Below are 23,821 nucleotides of genomic sequence, written 5' to 3'. Positions count from 1 at the left end.
CCAGATATATACCTCCTCATAATTCTATTTCAGAGTTCTAGGGACAGTTCCTTGGACTTCGTGGAAGAGTTTCTGCACTGACATGCACTGTCAACTGTGGGACTTGATATAGAAAGATGTGTTTCTTTCTAAATTGTGTCCATTCAATTGAATTGGCCACAAGTAGACACCATTCAAATTGTAGAGATGTCTCAAGGACGATCAAAGGAAATTGGATGCAAGTGAGCTCAATTTGGAGTGTTATAGCAAAGGGGTTGAATACTTATTGATGCAAGATATTTCAGCTCTTCAATTTTAATTAAGTTGTAAAAATTTTGAAATAAAAATTCCACTTTGTTATTATGGGAGTTTTTGTGCATATCAGTGACAAATGTTTTAATTTTTTTTAATCCATGTTAAATTCAGGCTGCAACACAACAAAATGTGAAAAAGTCGAAGGGTGTGAATATTTTCTGGAGGCACTGTAATTTTCTGCATACCATTCTGTTTTTATGTAGATCCATTCTGCTTTCATGCAGTATTTTTTTCCACCAATGTGGCTCTTCTTCCTTCACTATGGTGACAGCGTATGCACTCAGCAGTGATGCAGGTGGTAACGGGAACAAGTAGTGTGTAACGGAGACTGTACTGGGTGTGTGTGTGTGTGTATAGAAATATATATATGTACATATATATATATATATATATATATATATCTTCTTCTTTCGGCTGCTCCCCTTAAGGGTTGCCACAGCAGATCATCCGTTATGATCCGCATAATTTGGCACAGGTTTTACGCCGGATGCCCTTTCTGACACAACCCTGGTCGCTTCTTACGACACAGGGATATGGTACACCTATTCTAACCAGGGCATACACCGGGCCCAGTACACTGGTACTCACTTCGCCGACCTCGGAAGGATGACAGGCTGAGTCAACCTCCTGGTGTGTTAATTCAAGCAGCCAACGGGGCTTGAACTCAGGACCTTTTGAATCCCAAGCCGCTACCCTAACCACTATGCCAACACCAGGCTTAATTATATATAGTGTGTAACGGAGACTGTACTGGGTGTGTGTGTGTATAGAAATATATGTATATGTATATATATATATATATATATATATATATATATATATATATATATATATATATATATATATTTGATAGGATGATAGGGGAAGGGTTAAAATAGTGCTATTTGGCATTGACTCCAAAATGGCAGATGTAGCCCTTACATAACTCCTCCTTGCGGCGCCTCATATATATATATATATATATATATATATATATATATATATATATATATATATATATATATATATATATATATATATATATATATATATATTGCATATCTCACTCTCAACCCCGTGGAATTGTTATAAATTCCTTTATCTTCGATTAATATTTGTGGTTTTATCCATAGCTCCCAAGAGGAAAACTGTTGCAAGTGGTGAACCAAGTGCAAAAAAGTCAAGGAAAGTGGTGACGTCTTCGACACAGAAATAACCGCTTCATCATTATCATTATACAGGCCAAGAAGTTGACATTTAACATTACGTATTTTATTTATCAACATCTTCCAAACACTTTTAATTTCTCTATGTTTATTTGTGAAAAAGTGTCATTTCTTACTCATGATAGCGTCGTTTGCTCATGTCATTTGTCACTGTCGTTTTTGTTTCTCAACGTGTCATTTGGAACTCAAAATAAACCAGTTCCCAAAAAGAAAATGAGCTTGGTGAGCAATGTTTTTGGTTTTTTAAATTTTATTTTAAATAAAACACAATCATGTAAACCGCTCCAGTACATGACACGTGAGTTTATAGGTGAGAGGACTGAGCCTGGAACCTAACCCCATTTTTCCCATAGACCCTTGGTCTTATTTTACATGGATTTGGGTTATGTGGGGGTTTCCAGGAATGTAACTGTGCTGTATCACGTGATTGGGTTTTCGTTTGTCATGACTCACCCGCTTGGGGTGGCAGGAATGTACTTCCGGACGCGCAATAAAGCGGAGTTGATGCTAACACTCTTGCTTCTCGTGTTCCACTGCACCTCGTACACTATAGTAACCACCAGGTAAAACAAGTATCTACTGTAGTCGTAGTAGTAGTAGAAGTAGGTAAGTAAGTAAGTAAGGTATAGTCTCGATCGGAGTCGGAGCCAATCGGAAGGCTTCTCTTTCCATGGCTTCCAGCCCTTGTGTAAGGGGTGCCCCACTGCTATCCGCCAAGCAACTGTTATTGATTTCTTAATCCAAGTGAGCTCATACTCATTTTGTTGACCTCTAAAGGATGACAGCTGGCTGAGTTGACCAATTTGGTGTTCTGTTGGCATGGCTGTGGCTTGAGCTCAGGACCATAAGATCCAAAGCCAAACAACCGCCTTAACCGTTAAGCCACCACCAGGCATGTAATAGAATTGTAGCTGCATTTCAGATATGCATGTACAAGCTCTCTCATAGGTCTTAGACATTGTAGCCAAAGCAAAATAAATAAAAAGTTTGGCACATTTCTCAAATTTTATTTTGAGTACAAGTGGAAGTGACTTGCAACAATTACACATCTTTGCTCTGCTTAAGAGAAAAATGATAAATAAACATTCAAATTCCACAGGTCAAACCTTGAATGAGATCTCGTACTGCTCTCCACCCCAAATTTCCAGGCCTGGATCGTATCCCCCAAGTCGAAAAAACCAGTCTTTGTCCACAGCAAATAATCCACCTGCCATCACTGGAGACCTGATCACAAGCAACAAAGTTATCTTGCCTATCCTCCTTGCTTTCCTTATCAATGAAAGAATGAGACCTTGTCCTAAAATGCAATCATTGCCTTTGAAAATTTATTTTCCCATCTCTCTGCCCCTTCTGTGCTCACCTTCACACCCCTTTATTTACATTTTCCCACCCCTTTATTTACATTTCCTCACCCCTTTATTTACATTCCCCCCTATATTTACATTTCCCGCCACTTTATTTACATTTCCCCGCCCTTTATGTACATCTCTCCGCCCCTTTATGTACATCTCTCCGCCCCTTTATGTACATCTCTCTGCCCCTTTATGTACATCTCTCCGCCCCTTTATGTACCTCTCTCCGCCCCTTTATGTACCTCTCTCCGCCCCTCTATGTACCTCTCTCCACCCCTTTATGTACCTCTCTCCACCCCTATATGTACATCTTTCCACCCCCTTTATGCACATTTATTACTCTTTTCTCCAACCATGATCCCACAATCACCTTTCCCATCTCTACAAATCTCCCACTCACTCAAAGGGCTCGCTGGGATCTGGGCGAGGAATTTCTGGAGGAAGAGGAATGCGCTTATAGTACATCTCCCAGTCGAAGGCACCTCTCATTGCATCACCAGCCTGTGCCTCATAGCCAAAGTGGTCATGCCCGATGACGTCTATCATGGGACAAGCAATTGCATGAGGGTTCTTGGCTATACGATCTGGGAGGGGGGGGGGGGAAAGAATGGATAAATGGTTAAAACGTTGGCAGAAAAGACAGAATCAGTTCACTATCCTCTTTCCAGAGAATTGGTGCTGGCAAAGCAGTTTCTTAGCATGAAATATACCGTATGGTGTGGCAATGCCTTCCCAGCGGTAGTCATAGTCCAAATTTGTAATTCCGCCAGAGTACTAGCACACAGTGGCCTGGGAGAGAAAATTAAAGCAGGAGCAAATTGGAAGTTTGAAGTGCAGGAAAGCATAGAGAAAGCATAATGCTATGTGATGTTTATAATGGATAAATTGCAGGTGAAAGACCAAGCCACAGCATCTGGAAGATAAGACAGGTTGAGACTCAAAGTGAAATCGAAGTTTAATGTGTTCAGAAAAGTAATAACCACAATGAGCAATACAAACGAGATGGTAGGTAAAGGAAGAGGCAGGAGGATACAAAAAACAACAACAACAATAACTTGATGTTTAGTTTGTACCCAGGAGGGGAGGGAGCCAGTTGACGTTTGCCTCGCAGTGAGAGTCGAGAAACGTGAGCACCTGACCCCTTGCCACGCGTGCTCCAAGCAGTCGTGTGCGGATGAGACCTTCGCGCCGCGTTGCACGCACGATACGAACTTTCGGCAGGTGTGCCAAGTATTGGTCCAACTTTTCCTTCACATGTGCTGACAGGACAGGGACACAAGAGAAAAAACAAACAAACCATCATTCTTGACTGCAAAGTAATTGTGGATTCGGTACAAGGTTCCAAGATTTATTGCCATACATTAAAACCTTTTCCAATTCGGTTATCTCAATAATGTGTTGAAGGCAAACTAATGCTGGGAAACAGAGGTCCTACATGTAATAATTCCAATCTCACTTTTATACAACAAGCAAGAACATAAAAGAAAACAGGATATGGGGAGCAGTAATAATGGTAAAATGTTTACCAAAGACACTGCATTGGAATTCAGTTGTATGTTTTACACCAGTTGCTACACTTTGTGAAGACCTTGTCCTTGGTTTCACGAGTACATATAAACCGAGGGGACAAAAAACAAAAGAAAGAAAGAAAAAAACAAAAAAAAAGAGACGACAAGAAATGCAAGGGAATGCGATACGTTCATAACACGTGAAGAATGGCTCCCATGTGCGGATATTAAACGGATCCAGAATCCGAAACAGAATTCACCACTCAATACGTCATACTTTCAACAAAGCCTCTCACATAGTATTTGGCTCCTGTGCATGCTTTCTCCATCTGGATTGCAATACCATTTTAAACAGCTTGGTCTAGTTTTCCACACTCGCTCATCCCAATTGGCAATTGGAAGGTGGTTCCAATTGGAAACAAATCTTAAATTCAAACAAAGCTCCACCCTTTGTGATATATATGTACGAGAGTAGTCCACGGTGCAGCAAACACTTGTGAGTGTCGGTGGCTTCAGGAATACTGAATTCAATAAAACGCCGTCATCATGTAATCCAAGTAAAAGCAAAGAAAAGTCGTGGTCGCCACAAGCTGCGGTACACACGGTTCAACCATTTTCCTTCGCAAGCCGCAGGATGGGAGTACATGATGTCACCATGCAGGAGTACGGGCTGTTCGAGTTTTTTTGATTGGCAGTCCATCATACAAAAGCAAATCAGACTCGCAAGAACCTGTCCATCAACAATGCAAACCTCGGGCCACTGGTTGTCGGGGTGTGGAGTGAATGAGTCAAATCTGAACACGGTGAACAAAAGCTACAAACAAGAATTTCATAAATAACTGCAAAACGGTCATAAACCATCAAAATCAAGGTAATTACACACGCCATGCAGACAACTTCCATTCTGGGCCTGCTTGTTTAAAACGCCAGTATAATAATGTGCTTACACAGCATCATAGCCCAACACACAAACGAGGGGAAATAAGGGAGAGTCTGGGCTCCTTGATGAGCCAGGTGACAGAGGGATAAAAGGTAACACATTGATGGTGGGACAGCAGGGCAAGAGTTTGATATAACAGGCAAGAGCATGAATGAACAGGAAGAGAGGAGAGAGAAGGCGAGGAAACATAGCAACCTGCAAGTTGGAGGGTTGGATTCAGTTGGGTTAATGGGGGTAGAAAAGATCACGGGAAGGGATGGGGGATGACATGAGATGATGGTGGTGCTCCACATGCTTGAATCCCCAGGGGGAAGAATGCGATTGAACACTCTCATGAAGACAGTTACACAGACTGGGAGAAACGAGGAATAAAAGAGTTGATTCAGGAGAGATTGATAAATGGAGAGAGAGAGAGAGCGAGCAAAAACTAAGACGAAAAAAGAAAAGGAAAGAAAAGAAGATTTCGAGGCCCGTCTGACAGTATCCTAAAATTGATTGATGCACCATTTAAATGGATTGCATTGGATGCTTTTCAGTCACTCGAGGCACAATATATGGTAAATCAATTGACTGAACGTTTCTGCTTTGTTTTGCTAATCTGTGTCCAGCACACATTTTTGAAGGTAAAAGGAAAAAAAGAAAATCACAAAGACAAACCATTCGCAGCCGGATGCACAGAAGGCCAGAATTGTGGACAGGATGAGACGGTACATCAATTTCTTCCTCGTTCAATAGCCTCTGAGACCTGGACGGTGATGGACCAGCTGGTAGTGCAGCTGTTATATCGGCAGCATAATTTGGTGTTGAGAGATATACTCTAGCATACACTGCACTCCGCTCGGTCATACTCACCTCACACCCCCTCACCCTCTACTTTAGCAGTCATTCTCCATGACCATCCCCCCCCCCACTCCCCTCACCCCTTCCACTCCACCTCCATCACTTGCTCTATCTTCCTCTTTCGTTTCTCGCTATAATTAAAATGTAACGGATCACATCACATCCTGAACAAAATAAATAATAAAATCACATGGACAGTTTTCACATCCTGTCAGTTGCAGTTCAACACTTTGGTGTTCCCATCTAAACACTTGCTTAATGATGTCAGAACCTCAGGTTCAAACACCATGTTCAAGTTGCATTGATGCCTTACACGGTACTTTGGATAGCGTGGCATCCCGGGTACCCAATAAAAAAGAGACTTTTTGCATGTTTACTGGTTATAGAAACTATGATAAATGCAAAATAATACTTAATATCATAGTGCTTAAAGAAAATTATTTCAGAAGAAATTAGACGTCTGTTCTTGAGATTAAAAATGCAAACAATTTTTCAAAATAATAGTCATCTTCGGGTCAACTGAAGTCGGATAATAATAACATAATAATAATAATTATTATTATGATTTATAATCTGAAACCAAAGTGAAAGTCAATACGCAAATGTACCAAGTCTGAGACAATAATATAATTATCTGAGATTGAGAATAATCTCTCTATAATTCCAGCAATATGTGTGTGTGTCTGTCTGTGTGTCTGTGTGTCTGTCTGTGTGTCTGTCTGTGTGTCTGTGTGTCTGCGACCGCTGTTTCTCGACAACCACTGATCCGATCTAATTGATACTTGCCAGGTATATTGCTGGGGCCCTGTGGATGTGCCTTTTAAAAGGTTTGATATTAATTGAACAAGTGGTTCCCAAGTTATGGCCATTTATTTACCAAACCAATGACAGGACACAGTGCTATGACATCACGATTGACGTCACAATTCTTCTTCTTTTTCTTTTTTTTTCTTGCACGTATCATAATTGACGTCACAATTCTTCTTCTTCTTCGTTTGATATGACGTCACAATTGACGCTGGGGACCTGAGTGTGTGCCTTTTCAAGGTTTGATATCGTTCTTCTTCATCCGTTTCAGCTGCTTCCCAAGTAATGGCCATTTATGACACAGTTGGTCTGATCTAATTGAAACAATGCCCCAATCCAGTCGTCATTTACGAGAGAGAAGGAACTAAGCTGCGGGTCGTGCACGTGCAATGGAATCGGACGAAGCACGAGCTGCTCGCTTGACACGCGACGCTACGCACGCGACAAGGCGTCGTGCAGCTGAAATGGATGAAGCACGAGCTGCTCGCTCGGCAGACAACACTGGACGCAAGGCAAGGCGTCGTGCAGAAAAAAAACGGTTGAAGCACGAGCTGCTCACTTGACACGCGATGCTACGCATGTGACAAGGCATCGTGCAGCTGAAATGGATGAAGCACGAGCTGCTCGCTCGGCAGACAACACTGGACGCAAGGCAAGGCGTCGTGCAAAAAAAACAGATGAAGCAGGAGCTGCTCGCTTGACACGCGACGCTACGCGCGTGACAAGGCGTCATGCAGAAGAAACTGATGAAGCACGAGCTGCTCGCTTGGCAGACAACACTGAACGGGAGGCAAGGCGTCATGCAGAAGAAACGGATGAAGAACGAGCTGCTCGCTTGGCAGACGACACTGAATGCGAGGCAAGGCATTGTGCAGAAGAAACGGATGAAGAACGAGCTGCTTACTTGGCAGACAACACTGAACGCAAGGCAAGGCATATGCAGAAGAAATCCCTCACCAGCGAGAAGACCGGCAATTAAGGGATGCCCTGCGCCATCAGGACGTACACCGTGCAAGACTAGAGCAGGCTCACCGTGAGAATCGCAACCTTGCTCGACACGATGATACCGATTTCTTCCGAGAGGAACTTCATGTTGAGTACAGGCACGCGTTCAGCAGGACCTCATCTATCTATAATTCCAGCAATCTCTGTGTGTCTGTGTGTCTGTCTGGGACCGCTGTTTCTCATCAACCATTGGTCCGATCTCATTGAAACTTGCCAGGTATATTGCTGGGGATCTGTGGATATGCCTTTTAAAGGTTTGATATTAATCGGACAAGTGGTTCCCAAGTTATGGCCTTTTATTTACCAAACCAATGACAGGACACGGTGCTATGAAATCATGATTGACGTCACAATTCTTCTTCTTTTTTTTCTTGCACGTATCACAATTGATGTCACAATTCTTCTTCCTCTTCGTTTGATATGACGTCACAATTGACGCTGGGGACCTGAGTGTGTGCCTTTTCAAGGTTTGATATTGTTCTTCTTCATCCGTTTCAGCTGTTTCCCAAGTTATGGCCATTTATGATACAGTTGGTCTGATCTAATTGAAACAATGCCCCAATCCAGTCGTCATTTACGAGAGAGAAGGAACTAAGCTGCGGGTCGTACATGTGCAATGGAATCGGACGAAGCACGAGCTGCTCGCTTGACACGCGACGCTACGCACGTGACAAGGCGTCGTGCAGCTGAAATGGATGAAGCACGAGCTGCTCGCTCGGCAGACAACACTGGACGCAAGGCAAGGCGTCGTGCAGAAAAAAAACGGATAAAGCACGAGCTGCTCACTTGACACGCGACGCTACGCACGTGACAAGGCGTCATGCAGCTGAAATGGATGAAGCACGAGCTGCTCGCTCGGCAGACAACACTGGACGCAAGGCAAGGCGTCGTGCAGAAAAAACGGATGAAGCACGAGCTGCTCGCTTGGCAGACAACACTGAACGTGAGGCAAGGCGTCATGCAGAAGAAACGGATGAAGAACAAGCTGCTCGCTTGGCAGACGACACTGAACGTGAGGCAAGGCGTTGTGCAGAAGAAACGGATGAAGAACGAGCTGCTTGCTTGGCAGACAACACTGAACGCAAGGCAAGGCGTGTGCAGAAGAAATCCCTCACCAGCGAGAAGACCGGCAAGTAAGGGATGCCCTGCGCCATCAGGACGTACACCGTGCAAGACTAGAGCAGGCTCACCGTGAGAATCGCAACCTTGCTCGACACGATGATACCGATTTCTTCCGAGAGGAACTTCATGTTGAGTACAGGCACGCGTTCAGCAGGACCTCATCTATCTATAATTCCAGCAATCTCTGTGTGTCTGTGTGTCTGTCTGGGACCGCTGTTTCTCATCAACCATTGGTCCGATCTCATTGAAACTTGCCAGGTATATTGCTGGGGATCTGTGGATATGCCTTTTAAAGGTTTGATATTAATCGGACAAGTGGTTCCCAAGTTATGGCCTTTTATTTACCAAACCAATGACAGGACACGGTGCTATGAAATCATGATTGACGTCACAATTCTTCTTCTTTTTTTTCTTGCACGTATCACAATTGATGTCACAATTCTTCTTCCTCTTCGTTTGATATGACGTCACAATTGACGCTGGGGACCTGAGTGTGTGCCTTTTCAAGGTTTGATATTGTTCTTCTTCATCCGTTTCAGCTGTTTCCCAAGTTATGGCCATTTATGATACAGTTGGTCTGATCTAATTGAAACAATGCCCCAATCCAGTCGTCATTTACGAGAGAGAAGGAACTAAGCTGCGGGTCGTACATGTGCAATGGAATCGGACGAAGCACGAGCTGCTCGCTTGACACGCGACGCTACGCACGTGACAAGGCGTCGTGCAGCTGAAATGGATGAAGCACGAGCTGCTCGCTCGGCAGACAACACTGGACGCAAGGCAAGGCGTCGTGCAGAAAAAAAACGGATAAAGCACGAGCTGCTCACTTGACACGCGACGCTACGCACGTGACAAGGCGTCATGCAGCTGAAATGGATGAAGCACGAGCTGCTCGCTCGGCAGACAACACTGGACGCTAGGCAAGGCGTCGTGCAGAAAAAACGGATGAAGCACGAGCTGCTCGCTTGGCAGACAACACTGAACGTGAGGCAAGGCGTCATGCAGAAGAAACGGATGAAGAACAAGCTGCTCGCTTGGCAGACGACACTGAACGTGAGGCAAGGCGTTGTGCAGAAGAAACGGATGAAGAACGAGCTGCTTGCTTGGCAGACAACACTGAACGCAAGGCAAGGCGTGTGCAGAAGAAATCCCTCACCAGCGAGAAGACCGGCAAGTAAGGGATGCCCTGCGCCATCAGGACGTACACCGTGCAAGACTAGAGCAGGCTCACCGTGAGAATCGCAACCTTGCTCGACACGATGATACCGATTTCTTCCGAGAGGAACTTCATGTTGAGTACAGGCACGCGTTCAGCAGGACCTCATCTATCTATAATTCCAGCAATCTCTGTGTGTCTGTCTGCGACCGCTGTTTCTCGACAACCATTGGTCCGATCTCATTGAAACTTGCCAGGTATATTTGCTGGGGCCCTGTGGATGTGCCTTTTCAAGGTTTGATATTAATCAGACAAGTGGTTCCCAAGTTATGGCCATTTATTTACCAAACAAATGACAGGACATGGTGTTATAACATCACGATTGATGTCACAATTATTTTTTTTTTCCAGGTACGGCCACGCACGTACGGGCCCACGTGTACAGGTCCGCACGTATGGGCATGCCCATAGGTACGTCATCCATCAGATCCTTCAAAATCTGTTGGTTGCAAAATCTGTGATAGGTGTACGGGCATGCACTACAAAAGCAAACTACAAAATCTGTGATGGGTGTACGGGATTACGCACGTACGGGCACATACTAGTAACAATAAAAACGAGAAGGGCACTCGGTAGAGTGCATAACTCCACCACGATCCACAAGAACATATTGGGCCCAATACATTTTTGAAATATCATGCCATACAGGACTATATCATTTTTAGCCCTATCTATCAATGGTGAAGAATCACTTGAAAATTAAATTATTCTCGTATCCAGATCCAGATTTTCACTAAAATCTAATTCATTTGTCATGGTCACACACCCAACCTGTCCAACAACTTTCACCCAAATCCATCCACAACCTTTGAGATATCATGCTATATATTAGTTGAGCCCCATCTCTCAATGGTGAAGAATCACTTAAAAAATCAGATCCGGATCCGGATTCGGATCTTCACCAAAATCTAATCAGTTTGTTGTTTTCACACACCCAACCTGTCCACGAAATTTCATCCAGATCGGTCTGCAACTTTTTGAGATATCCTGCACACAAACAAACAAACAAGCAGTCATAGACTGGTACTTACGAAATCGTCAACTTGACCTCTGACCTTGTCTAATAAAAGCTGTCTTGAGAGAAGGTAGTGACGCAAACCAGAAGTTTCTACGATGATTCTGTTCCAAACCATCAACAATCGAATGTTTGACCTCACTGTGACCTTGACCGTTGACCGATTTTGACCAAAATCTAATCAGCGCTAGCCACCTCCCTCCTGAATCACATGGTGTAATTTGAGATTGGTAGCTTCTTCCGTTCTCGAGTTATCGTGCCTACAAAAAAACAAACAAACAAACAAGCAGTCATAGACTGGTACTTACGAAATCGTCAACTTGACCTCTGACCTTGTCTAATAAAAGCTGTCTCCAGTGAAGGTAGCGACGCAAACCAGAAGTTTCTCTGATGATTCTGTACTAAACCATGAAAAATCGAATGTTTTGGATGTTTGACCTCACTGTGACCTTGACCTTTGACCGATTTTGACCAAAATCTAATCAGCGTAAGCCACCACCCTCCTGAATCACGTGGTGTAATTTGACATTGGTAGCTTCTTCTGTTCTCGAGTTATCTGTACCAAACCATCAAAAATCGAATATTTGACCTCGCTGTGACCTTGACCTTTGACCGATTTCGACCAAAATCTAATCAGAACTAGCCATCACCCTCCTGAATCACGTGGTGTAATTTGACATTGGTAGCTTCTTCCGTTCTCAAGTTATCTGTACCAAACCATCAAAAATCGAATATTTGACCTCGCTGTGACCTTGACCTTTGACCGATTTCAACCAAAATCTAATCAGCACTAGCCATCACCCTCCTGAATCACGTGGTGTAATTTGACATTGGTAGCTTCTTCTGTTCTCGAGTTATCGTGCCTACAAACAAACAAACAAACAGAAACGGAAGTCATCAATATACTTACGAAATCTTTAGATTTCGTAAGTAACAAACAAACAAACAAACAAACAAACAAGCAGTCATAGACTGGTACTTACGAAATCGTCAACTTGACCTCTGACCTTGTCTAATAAAAGCTGTCTATCGAGAAGGTAGCGACGCAAACTAGAAGTTTCTACGATGATTCTGTACCAAACCATCAAAAATCGAATGTTGTGGATGTTTGACCTCACCGTGACCTTGACCTTTGACCGATTTTGACCAAAATATAATCAGCACTAGCCATCACCGTCCTGAATCACGTGGTGTAATTTGACATTGGTAGCTTCTTCCATTCTCGAGTTATCGTGCCTACAAACAAACAAACAAACATACAAACAAACAAACAGAAACGGAAGTCATCAATATACTTACGAAATCTTTAGATTTCGTAAGTAACAAATGAAATTGCTCGCTGAGCAAGGAATTAATTGCCAGAATAACTTTGTCATATCTCCATGATCTCTGAAAAAACAAAACCTGAAAATCAATTTGGTTCTTATAAGTCGATAGTGCTACTGTTTACTGAGTTATAGCACTTAGTTTGGTCATGATCATAACTTGGAAGTCAATCACACTTGAAATGGCGTTTTTATCGCAATTTGAAATTTTTGACCCGACCCCCCCCCCCGACATTCGACCCCTGACCACGAAGAAGGGTGTTGGTGTGACACCCAAATGAGACATATCGTTGGATGCAGAATTGGAAGATGCACATTTTGATTTGGTTTGAAGTCGATACGACCATTTTTGTGGACGTTATTGCGAAAATAAGAATTCCGTTTTTTTAGTGACCTTGACCTTTGACCTAGATTCAGCAAAAACGACAAGTGTCGAAGTTGGACCATGGCCGACGTCTGCACCCAGTTTAGTCATGATCGCTGAAACGGTGTGGCTGCTACAGGGAAAACAAACACACAAACAAACAGACAGACAGACAGACAGACACACAGAATGACACACACAACCAACCAACATAATTGCCGAAATCCGAAGGATTCCGGCAATTAACAGACAGAAACGGGTGAAAACATAACCTCCTTCACCTTCGGCAGTTGAAGTAAACAAGAAAGAGCAATAAGAGATTGCAGACACTTGCCAGGACTTGATCCTCGCAATCAAGCCTAGGTTGATCGCTGTGAAGCATTTGATTCAGTGAATCATGATGCCCTCTTGAGGATTCTTGGTCTTCGTGGGATGCCACCATAACTGATCAATCTGATGTCTGGACTGCACTCTGGCACTGGGAGTGCTTTGAGATGTGGTGATACCATCTCTGACTTCTTTCCATTTGTTACTTGAGTTTGTCAGGGGTGTGCACTGGACCCCACACTTTTCAACACTTGTATGGACTGGTTTTTGGAGAGGATATCGGTGAGATAAAGCTGCGGTGCATCGTTTGGGAATGTCAAGATCTCTGACCTTGATTTCGCAGATGATGCAGTCATCCTTGCGGAGACTCTGGATATCCTTTTGGGGGCCCTCAAGGTGCTGAATGAGGAGTCAGAGCCGCTGGGATTATTGGTTTCCTGGGTCAAAACAAAGACCCAGGCTTTCAATGTCATCTTTGATGCTGCTATCTTGTTTGTGGTGAGGATGTTGAGGTCACAGAGAAATTCATTTTGTCACAGAGCTATCACTGGTCGGACTGTGTGTCCAACGAGCAGTTGCTGAGAGAGACTCAAATGAAATTTGTTACCTGTATCGTCCGTGAGTGTCAGCTGCTGCTGTATGGACATCTGGCCCATTTTCCTGATGCTGATTCTACTCACCAGATTCTCTCAGCGAGAGAGCCTCATGAGTGGAGGAAGTCAATGGGTCAATCACGTGCCTCATGGTTGCAGCAGGTTGATTAGCATCTCAAGGAGATGGGGATGGGCTAGGCATCTGCCTGGGGGACGGCCAGATGGGGGCCTCTAGTGTACTGGTGGAAAGTGGATGCAGCGACGCGCTGCTCCTGTGCATGCTCCCATACTTGACATGACCTGGTTCTAAAGTATGGAACGTGGTCAATAGTGTTTAACATGGTTTATATGGTCTACAGTCTGGTGTTGGCTTCGTGGTTAAGGTGGCTGGCTTGCGATCCTAGGGTCCTGAGTTCGAGTCCCGTTTCCCACTAAATTAACAACAGGTGGTTGACTCAGCCTGTCATCCTTATGAGGTCGACAAAATGAGTACCAGTGTACTGGTCCCGGTGTATGCCCCGGTTAGAATAGGTGTACTATATCCCTGTGTGTCATAAGAGGCGACCAGGTTTGGCGTCAGGAAGGGCATCCGGAAAAAAAAAAAAATTGCCTCAAGAAGGGAACCATGATTGCATGGAGCCCGCAAAAACAAGCTAAGGGTCTTCGGAGTCTCATGGGGTCTTATGGGTCTAGAGGGTCTTAGGGGTATTAATTAGTCTTGGGGTTATACAGGTTTATAGGCTGTTATGGGAATCAAACACCGAACCCTGGACTGCCTCAAATTGTAGTTCGCTTGTGGTAATATTCCCGGGGATATTTTTCAAAATCTCAGTGAGGTTCTTTTTTTATTATTCCTGTTCCTCCAATTATTACTGGTGCGATTTTGATGCTCTTCAGCTTCCATGATCTCTTGATCTCATTTTTGAAGTCCGGGTATTTGGTCATGTTCTTGATTTCTGCGTTATTTAAGCAAAAAAATCACTAGGTACTGATATCTCAATCAGAAGTGCTGTCTTTTCCTTTTTGTTCCTGAGAAAGATGTCCTGTCGCAAGACTTTGTTTTCTATGCTCATGCTCGATGCGATCATCAGGTCGTACGTGAGCAGGACGTCCTTATTTTTAATGACTGACCTTGGTTCGTGTTTCCATGAGTTTTCTAGAACTGGAATGTCAAAATTTTTGCAGATATGCCAATGAAGCGCTTTGTTTACTTTGTTGTGCCATTGTGTGTAAAGTTCTGATAGTTTTTTGCATCCTGAAAGCAGGTGACTCATACTTTCTGTTTCTGTCTTGAAGAACCTACACTTGTCCATCTGGCTCAGTCGCGCCATCTTTTTAAATCAATTGGTGTAGTGTCCTTGATCTTGGGCATATATTATTATTTGTTCTCCGTTCCATTTGAGCTGACCTCTTCTTAGCCATTCCAATGAGCCTTCTTTGTCGATCCCAACTTGGTCCAATTCTTTTTTGTATTCTCTTGTTCTTTTGTCCTCCCAGTTGTTGGTGTTTCTTTAGTGATATTTCTTTTTTGCAATTGTTGGGGCTGTATTTGTTGCCGTTTCAATTTCCTGCATTGTATCTTCCATTCACACTTGTTTTTGGAAATTCCTTGCAAGGTGAATTGAGGATACTTTTTCAGGTTTGTTGTGTTCATGTTTGTTTACAAATTGAATCCGATCATCTGTTCAGCATTTCACATACTCAGCTAGTCCTACACTCGTCGTTCTGTGCATCTGGTTGAGTTCCATCAGGCCGCTCCCTCCCTCTTGTCTCGGCGGGTACATTCTCAGGATGCAATGATTTCTGATTGTGGCCAGTTTATTATTCCACAGCTGTATTGGAACACTGGTACTGCGAGTTAGTTTATGGCTTTGATTTTTTTCTTGTGGAGAGGTACATTTTCAGGATCAGCTTCGTTCTACGTAGGTATTCTTTGGTGATTATTTTGTGTGTTTGTATGTGACATATTTGGTGGTCCTCTTCAACTCCGAGGTATTTGTATGATGCTTCGTTTTCCAACTTCTGTGTTGTTGTTTCAAGGTCAATTTTTATGTTGTCTGTTTTTGTTGGTTTACCTTCTACAAATGTGTACTTGACACACTTACGTAGTCCAGATTCCATTTTAATGTCCTTTGAGAACCAATTTACTAGTATTAGACGTTCTGTCAATTTTTTTTATCATTTGGTGTGAAGAGCTTTAAATCATTCATGAAAAGTTAGTGTGTCACCTTTCTTGTTTCCTTGGATGTTCTTCTATAGGTTGTTAGGGTGTATCCCTGTCCATGTTTGTTGATGAGGTTACCCAGGGGGTCCAGAGCCAGACAAAACAAGAGGGGGGAAAGACTGTCTCCCTGGAAGATCCCATGCCGTATCTTCACATCTGGTATTTCGATATTTCCTTCAGAGTGCTGTAATATCAATGTGGTATTCCATAGCTCCATTGCTTTCTCAATCAATTTGATTACTTGTGCATTGATTTTGTATATTTGCATGCATTTTATCATCCATGAATGTGGGACACTATCAAAAGCTTTTTTTTTTAATAGTTTATCCAGGTGGTGGACAATTTGGTTCTTTGCATTTTGTAATTTTCAAGTACGGCCTTGTTCAGTAGTAGGTGGTCAATTGTTCCATAACAACGTCTCTTACATACCTTTTGTTCTGCTTCCAAACCTCCTTGTTGTGTTTGGTGATGGTACATAATTTCTGTAATGATTCCTGTTACAAGTTTGTATGTTGTTGGTAGGCATGTTCCTGGCTGGTATTTGTGAGGAAGTTGGGTTTCTTCAGAAAAGTGTGTGTGTGTGTGTGTGTGTGTGTGTGTATGTATGTATGTATGTATGTATGTATGTATGTATGTATGTATGTATGTATGTATGTGTGTTGTTAAATCTGGCTTCCTCCTTGGAACTATTATGCAGTAATTGGTGTATATTTTGATAGACTTGATAAAGCACCATATAAATCACTCAAAAGCATGACTACTGTAAGTTCCAGATAAACAGAATAAATTACTATTCATAAACTGGATCACAATAATGCACAAAAACCCTTGTAAGATGAGGTTCATCATCGCAAGTAGAGAATGCAGTTTGAAACCATTATCAGGTAGTATTACGAGGGTGATGAAACTAATATATAAATGCTTTAAAAGCTACTATGAAAAGGCGAGGTTTTATTCTGGTGTTAAAAAATTCTGGATCGTTGGATCATTCCAAAGCTGTAATTGACAGTATCCACAACATGAATAACAAGGGTAAGGCTAAATGTCTTTCAACTTGTGATTTTTCTATATTATATACAAACATTCGATAAAACAAGCTCGTAACCACATTGAACAGAGCGGTCGATAAAACATTTGCAGGAGGTAATAAAGTATACATTAAAGTATATCAAAAATAGCAAACTGGTCAATAAAGGAAAATCAATATTCATGTTGTTTTTCAAAAAAATTAACTTAAAGAAAGTATTCAATTTCTCTTAAACAACAGTTTCTTTATTGTTGGCAACAAGATACTCCAGCAGACAACGGGGATACCCATGGGTTCAGATCTGGCCCCTTTATTTGTTTCTGAAAATGTATGAGTCTGATTGGGTCCAGAACATGTGCAGGAATTAAAAAAAGGAAAACCAAACTCACACTTTAATTTCGTTTTGGCAATTACAAATCGATATCAATAATAATAAATTTTACACCAAATTATTTGATAAATGACATGCTTTTCCATTGTAAGAATACCTTTCTTAGACAGCAACATTCTGAAGAAGCTATTCTATGGTACGGTTAACAGGTGAAATAATTAGGACTATGAGAGCGACCACAGACAGCATTGAACTTGTCAATAGATTAAAACAACTAGTCAGACATTTATTAACACAGCACTGAACTTGTCATTAGATTAAAACAACTCATCAGACATTTACTAATGCAGCACTGAACTTGTCAATAGATTAAAACAACTCATCAGACATTTACTAATGCAGCACTGAACTTGTCAATAGATTAAAGCAACTAGTCAGACATTTATTAACACAGCACTGAACTTGTCAATAGATTAAAACAACTCATCAGACATTTACTAATGCAACACTGGACTTGTCAGTAGATTAAAACAACTCGTCAGATATTTACTAACCAAGGGAGCTACAGTTAGCAGATTAAAACGAGTTTTTTTAAAGTCCTAAATGACACCAAATATAATTAGTGAAATACAATTACGAATAGTAAAAATATTAACGAGATATTTATATAAATACATTATCAATAAATATATACATATATATTTTAAACCCATTTCAGTGGTTGCTAGGAGACAAAGAAGCATGAAAAAAACCATTTATAAATAACCGTTTGAATAACAGTTTGATCCAGAGACGAGTGTGGTGGTCGTGCTCATTGGTGGACATGTTATATTTCAGGTAAGATGTGCACAACTTAATATATTATCATATAATGGAATGTGTGATGACTAACGAGAGTTGTAACTATGTGATAATACATTAAATCCTTGAGCGAGAAGAGTCCAATTTGTGATGTTAAATTGACGGGTTGACTGACTGCTTGGACACAACTGAGGTCGTAGATCTACTGATGTAGCTAATCTACTGATGTGGATCTGTGACCGGGGTTGTGGATCTACTGATGTAGCTAATCTACTGATGTGGATCTGTGGCCAGGGTTATGGATCCGCCGTATGGAGAGGTTCTTCGCTGAAAGGATCGAAACCTCAAGGAAGAAAGGTGCCCAGCTGATGATCCGTGCGGTCGGGAAACCATTCAATTGCTTTCGGGTTGAGGTTCTTACTTTAGGTAAGGGAACTATGTTTTGAGGTTTACAATTTAAATGAAGTTGAATATGAAGATTTATTTGAATATTATGAAGTTGAATATTAAATGAAGATGTTGTGAAATTATCATCATTTACAGTAATCCTATAAATTATATTATATTTTAGAAATAGCCCCAATACTGTACAATTAATGAAGTGTTTGTGAGTGATAGAATTGTTAGGAACAGAAAATGAAAAAAATTAAATGTGTGTATGCACATATGCTGCTATTCCTACTTGATGCCATCTACATATTACATACACATGGAGAGAGGAGAGTGGAGTGGTTGAAGGAGAAAATAAAAATTGAATAAAAGGTAGAAGATGGGTCGGTAGTGGGGGAGGAGGAAATGACAGAATTGAGAAGGGAAAGTAGAGGAGTTTGGAAGAAGGGAGTTGGGAGGAAAAATGAGTCAGAGTAAAGAAGGAGAAATGAGCCATAGTAAGAGTGAGGTGGGGTTAACCTCCCCAAAAGTCTGTGTTCTACGACGATACGGTGAGTGATGCAAAGGGAACAGCTCTGTGGATGAAATCTGTGGGCTCACATAAATCCCTCACAAGGTCGAGTCAGTGCCCTCCTTCAACAGAAGAGCTCAGTCACCTTCAATGGATCGGCAGTATCTTTTGCTTAATCTCCTGATTTAATATTAAGGGACAGTGCATGCAGTGGTGTAGTGTCAAATTTTGAGATACCATAGCCCTGCAGAAATGTGCCAGCCATGACGTCATGCCAGATCTACCATTACATCATGTTTTAAATCATTTCTGTCCCCAAAAAGGACTTTTTTTTTCAAGAGTCTGTTCATTTTTTTTTCCAGCAACACATTGTACAGTGATGTCAGATTTTGACTGTTTGTGTTCTAAAAATGTTTTTCTGAGAGATTTTAAAGGTGCACTCTGATTGGATCCATTGTAAGACCTTTGGTACAAGCACCATTCATTCGGAAGTCTCAATCTCTTGGACATGAAAAGTGATGTTATTAATTTTCATACAAACATTACACCTGAGTTTTCCATCTTTGCAGGCTATCCAAGCACATGTCTCCGTTTTTCCTCTTCCACATTTCCTCTGTCCACACATCCATGCAGGGATGTGTTGTACTTTCTTTGCAAAAGAATAGATTTTTTTTGGCTTTGCATTGACACAAGACAGACCTTCATTACTGGGTACCACCATCTAAAATATGCAGCATATTGTGGGTTATGTTATGCAACAATGAACATTTTTTTTTGGTTGTGACTAACAATTATTTCAATACAAGAATTGAAATTATTTGGCTACAATATAATAGCAGTGGCTACCCGGTGATGTGTGCGGAGGGTGGAGGTTGGGGGTAAGGGAGTTTGTGGGAGAGGGGCTCCCCAGCGCTGTGCGGATGAGTGAGCTTTTTACCACTGTTAGTTTCAGGCCATGTTGGACATTGAAAAGCAATGGAGTTATTGGCCTCATGGTGGTTACCATTTGCCTGCGAGCTGGCGGCAGCACTGCCTGATCCCACATCCCAATATATGCTTTATAGCAGCGTTTTGTAACCTCAAAACGGATGTCAAGGCCAATGTGCAGGGGCTTAAAACCTTGCCCAGATTCTACAGTACAGACACCAAAAAGTTGTCAATAGATTAAATTCTTCAGTACCGACACCCATTCTGTACTGTACAGTACCGACACCCATTCTGTTCTGCAGTATCTACACCCTTCTGCAGAGGAGGGGCTCTAGGTACTATGGTTCGGCCATGAAAGAATAACATACAAATGCACAAACAAACACACAAACACTTTAAAATATTAATAAAATTAGTTTGTTTTTAAAACCTTTACGCTAAACTTTAAAAAATACACACCGATATAGAAGCCAAATAAGCTATTTTTAATCTAAATCGAGAAAAATGAATAATAGCATCGAATAAGTGGGTAAATGTTGCCAAATTTTTGGTTGAAAATGAATAATATATGACTTTCGAAATGAAGTAATCCACCCCAGAATGCTCGGTGCACATGGCAAAAACCCTGAGAAATTGCAGTGTTCAGGACACTATAAAATATATCGTGTGTGCAAGATAAGGATTTAAAAAAATGACCGTTTTTACAGCTATTTTTCCCTGCTGTGCAGGGGTTTGGCTTTTTCTTGAGGCAATGTTTTATGGCCGGATGCCCTTCCTGACGCCAACCCTGGTCGCCTCTTACGACACACAGGGATATGGTACACCTATTCTAACCGGGGCATACACCGGGACCAGTACACTGGCACTCATTTCGCCGACCTCGGAAGGATGACAGGCTGAGTCAACCCCCTGGTGTTAATTCAGCAGCCAACGGGGCTTGAACTCAGGACCCTTGGATCCCAAGCCGCCACCCTAACCACTAAGCCAACACCAGGCTTGTGCAAGATAAGGATTATTACCCAAATTACCCAAATGGCTCACAAAGCTTCTAAAATAATCCAAAAATACTTGGAAAAGTAGTTGAAAGAAAGGGCTGTGCCTCTGCACAAACAAAGACTTGGATAACTTTCTCAGCTAGCTGAATGGGCAGCTGCCCTTACTGCAAATCTCCGGCCATGTGGGCCAGTGCAAGGCCCGAGTGGACGGGCAAGTGCTGCACAAACCCTCAACGGATCTCTAACAGTGAATGGACTTAATACCTTGTGGGAGTGCCTCGTGTGAACATGGCAGGCTTGGCGAATATTTAATGGACATCTGCAATTAGAAAGATGATATTGTGCGTCATTATCAAATAACGGTAACCAACTCTTTGGCAAAGGATGGCTTCGAGACGTGAAAATATACAAAACTTGTGGTAGCTATATTTGCATGGGAGTAATATGTGTCAGGTAGACTTTCTTGAGGAAGACACCATATTTGCTTTGGGTGTTTCTGAATACCAATGGCAAGGACATATCTGGGGCTTGTGAATGCATAGGGTAGGTTTGAAATGATGATCTTTACGAAAAATCATGTTGGTGGTGGGGGGCAGGGGAGGAGGAGATGGGAGGTATGGGAGCTGCGAGGGCTGTTATAAATATATTGTTTGTCTGGTTCCAGGGCCACAATATAAATTATACTCGATTTTTGCATGTTTTGCTAAAAGGAGAATCGTGTGTGTGTGTGTGTGTGTGTGTGCGTGTGCGTGTGCGTGTGTGTGTGTGGTTACATTTTCACCCTTGTCTGTCTTTGTCTGTTTGTTTGTGTACAGGATATCTCAAAAAGTTGTGGACGGATTTGGCCAAAATTTGGTGGACACGTTGGGTGTGTGACAAGGCCTAATTGCTTCGATTTTGGTGAAGATCCGGATCTGGATCTGGACAAGAGAATTATTGAATTCTTAAAGTGATTCTTCACCATTGAGAGATTTGGGCCAAAAACAAGATATTGCATCATATTTTAAAAATGTATTGGGCCCGATATGTTCTCGTGGATTAGGCATTGCATGGCGGAGGTATGCGCTCTCCCAAGTGCCCTTTCCAGGTACTTTTGTTATTAGAAGCAGTCTTGGAAAAATGTCACTATAATTAGCTATCTTAACACAGATATACATCTTAACACAGATTTTGCCGAAGGCAGAAAACCCTCTGGGGGGAGGGGAGCAAATTAAGTCACTATAACCTCCATTGTATGACTCTTAGTCCTCCTGTCAAGTTTGGTTGAGATTGGATAAGTAATGACCAAATGTATTACGGTCAAAAATAGACAGACAGACACGCCAAATTGCGTATTTTCGTCTGATTTCAGTGTCTTATTTGCATCCAGGAACAGAACAATGGTGGTCAACCATTTTTAAATTGCCACTTTCATTTAAATGCTGAAAATTATGTTTAAAAGACTATTTCACTTACAGATTTACTTACAGCAGGAAAAGTGCCTGGACGAGCAGAAACGGGTCACTGAAAACGCATTCACAACAGATGCATGAAAGGCCTCATTAGCATTCGTACGTCATTGAGAAAGGAGAAAGGCATTCGTGTGGTTCTTTTTTAAAAATGTAACTGTTGCGGATCTAAACTCTGCTTTGGATGGATTGAGCTGCTGTGCGTGAGTTCAAGTCTGTTCACCTTTCAAGTGTTGTGCTCAAAGAAGCAAGAATAATAAAAACAAAATAAAAAACACAAAACAAAACCATTCATTATAACAGGCTACCTTAGATGTTTGTAAATGACCATAATAATTCATAATGCAATGTGGAAAAAAAAAAAAACTTATTGCCACCTTTTAAACCAATAACGAGCATTCAATCTGAGACATTGCCCCTCAAGGACTACACCTACGCCAACAATGCCTTCTCACTGCGAACGGTGCCTGCTCTGGGACAGCTTAAGTGCCACCTTCACACAAATTCACTAAATCCTGACTTCCGGAAGGAAACCCCGCCTCCAACGAGGCCAAACTATTGTCCACTCGGGACACTTTACCATCTCATCTCTTCAAGTGGAATAGGTAATAGTAATGTTTTCACATTCCCAGTCCTCTGTCATCTCATTCCAAGGACGACATGCAATGTCGAGGAAGATGAGCCATACGCAGTGATTACCCCCCATGCTGGCACTCTCAACATTGAAGAGTTGCTGGCGATTTGTGGAGAAGAGAACACACAGAAGCTGAACTGGCATGAAGAAATTAAAATGTAAAAAAGTGGAATACTTCACGATGAAAACGAGGGACTAGTTTGCTCCATGGACATGAGCTACGTGCTCCTGGATAACGAATGGTACATCACATGATGACGTTCGCGAAGTGCTTTCTCTGTTAGAAAACACAGAAGGAAAACAAAAACTTAAACTAATCACATTTGATGCTGAAAGAATGAGCATCAAATTTCTGGATAATAAAATCTTTTAATTTGCAAACAGCTTGTGCTACGCACCATGAGCATGCTTGTATTTATTTTGTCATTGTCTCAGCTGTTTACTGCATGTCTCATTGTGAAGAGCCTTTTTTTTATAAACTGACATAATTAAAGTTTAAAGTAGATAAAAACTTTTAAAAATGCTTGCTCTGTGTTTGGATGAATTTTGGACCAAAGCGTGCTGTGTAGCCTCGGCTCATAGAACAATAATAATAATTATTATTATTATTATAATGGGTT

The 23,821-nt window shown here is 41.9% G+C and overlaps 1 protein-coding gene across 2 annotated transcripts in view; it reads right to left on the bottom strand.

Moving 5' to 3' along the window:
• Positions 1 to 23,821, bottom strand: part of LOC147014566 (polypeptide N-acetylgalactosaminyltransferase-like 6) — a 223,130-nt gene that overhangs the window by 61,087 nt on the left and 138,222 nt on the right. For both annotated transcript variants that reach the window (XM_085852609.1, XM_085852610.1), the window contains exons 6-8: positions 3,925 to 4,110; positions 3,252 to 3,435; positions 2,606 to 2,723 (exon numbers count right to left, since the gene is read on the bottom strand). In XM_085852609.1, coding sequence (XP_085708735.1) covers positions 2,606 to 2,723; positions 3,252 to 3,435; positions 3,925 to 4,110 — 488 coding nt within the window. The remainder of the gene's footprint in view (positions 1 to 2,605; positions 2,724 to 3,251; positions 3,436 to 3,924; positions 4,111 to 23,821) is intronic.

The sequence above is a fragment of the Eptatretus burgeri genome, chromosome 13 (genome assembly GCF_056783735.1).
Source record: "Eptatretus burgeri isolate ZD-2024b chromosome 13, Ebu_testis_v1, whole genome shotgun sequence".
Taxonomy (NCBI): Eukaryota; Metazoa; Chordata; class Myxini; order Myxiniformes; family Myxinidae; genus Eptatretus; species Eptatretus burgeri.
This window is presented reverse-complemented; position numbering and strand designations above follow the sequence as displayed.